Source organism: Cynoglossus semilaevis, unplaced genomic scaffold, assembly GCF_000523025.1.
Source record: "Cynoglossus semilaevis isolate Cse_v1.0 unplaced genomic scaffold, Cse_v1.0 scaffold392, whole genome shotgun sequence".
In the NCBI taxonomy this organism is placed as follows: Eukaryota; Metazoa; Chordata; class Actinopteri; order Pleuronectiformes; family Cynoglossidae; genus Cynoglossus; species Cynoglossus semilaevis.
This window is the reverse complement of record NW_007585137.1, coordinates 68,326-69,636: the sequence shown is the minus strand read 5'-3', so window position 1 is coordinate 69,636 and position 1,311 is coordinate 68,326. Positions and strand designations below refer to the sequence as shown.

General features: G+C 47.6%; 1 protein-coding gene across 1 annotated transcript in view; it reads left to right on the top strand.

Annotated features, from left to right (window-relative positions):
* The first annotated feature begins 15 nt into the window (after positions 1 to 15).
* The window catches only part of LOC103398874 (A disintegrin and metalloproteinase with thrombospondin motifs 13-like), a 15,224-nt gene continuing 13,928 nt past the window's right edge, over positions 16 to 1,311 (top strand). Inside the window, 2 exon segments of the mRNA XM_025053848.1 lie at positions 16 to 207; positions 318 to 381. Coding sequence (XP_024909616.1) covers positions 127 to 207; positions 318 to 381 — 145 coding nt within the window. The 5' untranslated portion in view covers positions 16 to 126.

Genomic DNA, 1,311 nt, shown 5'->3' with positions numbered 1-1,311 from the left:
GTGTGTGTGTGTGTGTCAACCTTGTCCTGTTTACACAGGAGACATGTTACACAGACCCTGGTGGCAAATATTGTCCAACCACGGAGACAGAAGCAGGACAGAGCGAGGACCAGGACACACCGAGACATGTTCTTCACCACCCGGTTCTACCTGCTGCTACTGGGGCCCGGCCTGGCCGCTCTCCTCCCCCCCCCCGCTCAGGTCCAGGTGGGTGAGACGTCCAGTGGAAGTACTCCGACTGCCGGAGTACTCTGGAGTACTGTGGAGTACTGTGTACTGAGTGTTTTTTCTGTCTCTGTCCCTGTTCGTCCTCAAAGACTCATCGGTTCTCCAGTCACGGGGAGGAACTTCCTCCTGCTCTCCCGACCACGCAGAGCTACGGTGGGTGTTCGACGCCGTGATGTCACACGTCGTAGCCTGGTTGTCGAAGTGAACACCGGTTCGTCCTGAAGATGGCGCCGTCTGTAGCCTAGCAGCAGCAGCAGCAGCAGCACAACCCACGCTGTCAGAGGGGGTGTCGGGTCGAGGAGTGTTAGCGGTTAGCGGTTAGCAGTTAGCGATTAGCAGTTAGCAGTTAGCAGTAAGCAGTAAGCAGTAAGCAGTTAGCAGTTAGCAGTAAGCGGTTAGCGGTTAGCAGTTAGCGATTAGCAGTTAGCAGTTAGCAGTAAGCGGTAAGCAGTTAGCAGTTAGCAGTAAGCGGTTAGCGGTTAGCAGTTAGCAGTTAGCAGTAAGCAGTAAGCAGTAAGCAGTCTTGGGTTTGATTCCCAGTGGAACCACGTGCTTGGCGCCCCCTGCCTGTTACAGCAGACTTTCACAAATATGACAACAGTAACGTTCAAATTATAATTCTTTTTCATAATAATAATAATAATAATAATGGACTAATAAACCAATCAAAAGAGAAAATGACGAGTGATTAAAATTTATTTTTTTTAATTTACCACCAGACGTGAACCCCTTTTATTTAACAGATGTTTTTTTAAGGAGAACGTACAAATATTTATGCTAACACAAAGTAAGCTAAAAGCTACTACTTTTGTTTGTTTTGTTTTTTTTCCTCTATGTTTTTGGTATTATGATCTGTTCAGTGGTGGAGTTGTTTACTCTGTTTACGTGACGGTGCTGCGAGTCGACCGACTGCTGACGTCGGGGGGATTTTTTGAAGGCTTTTCAACTTTCATTATCCCGGTTTGTCTGCGTTTTTCTGTGGGTGTGCGTGTGCTGTCAAACTAATGTTTTCATCATTGGCTAAAAAGACGCTTCGCAGGCTGTATCTCCCTGACAGATCCACACACACACACACACACACAC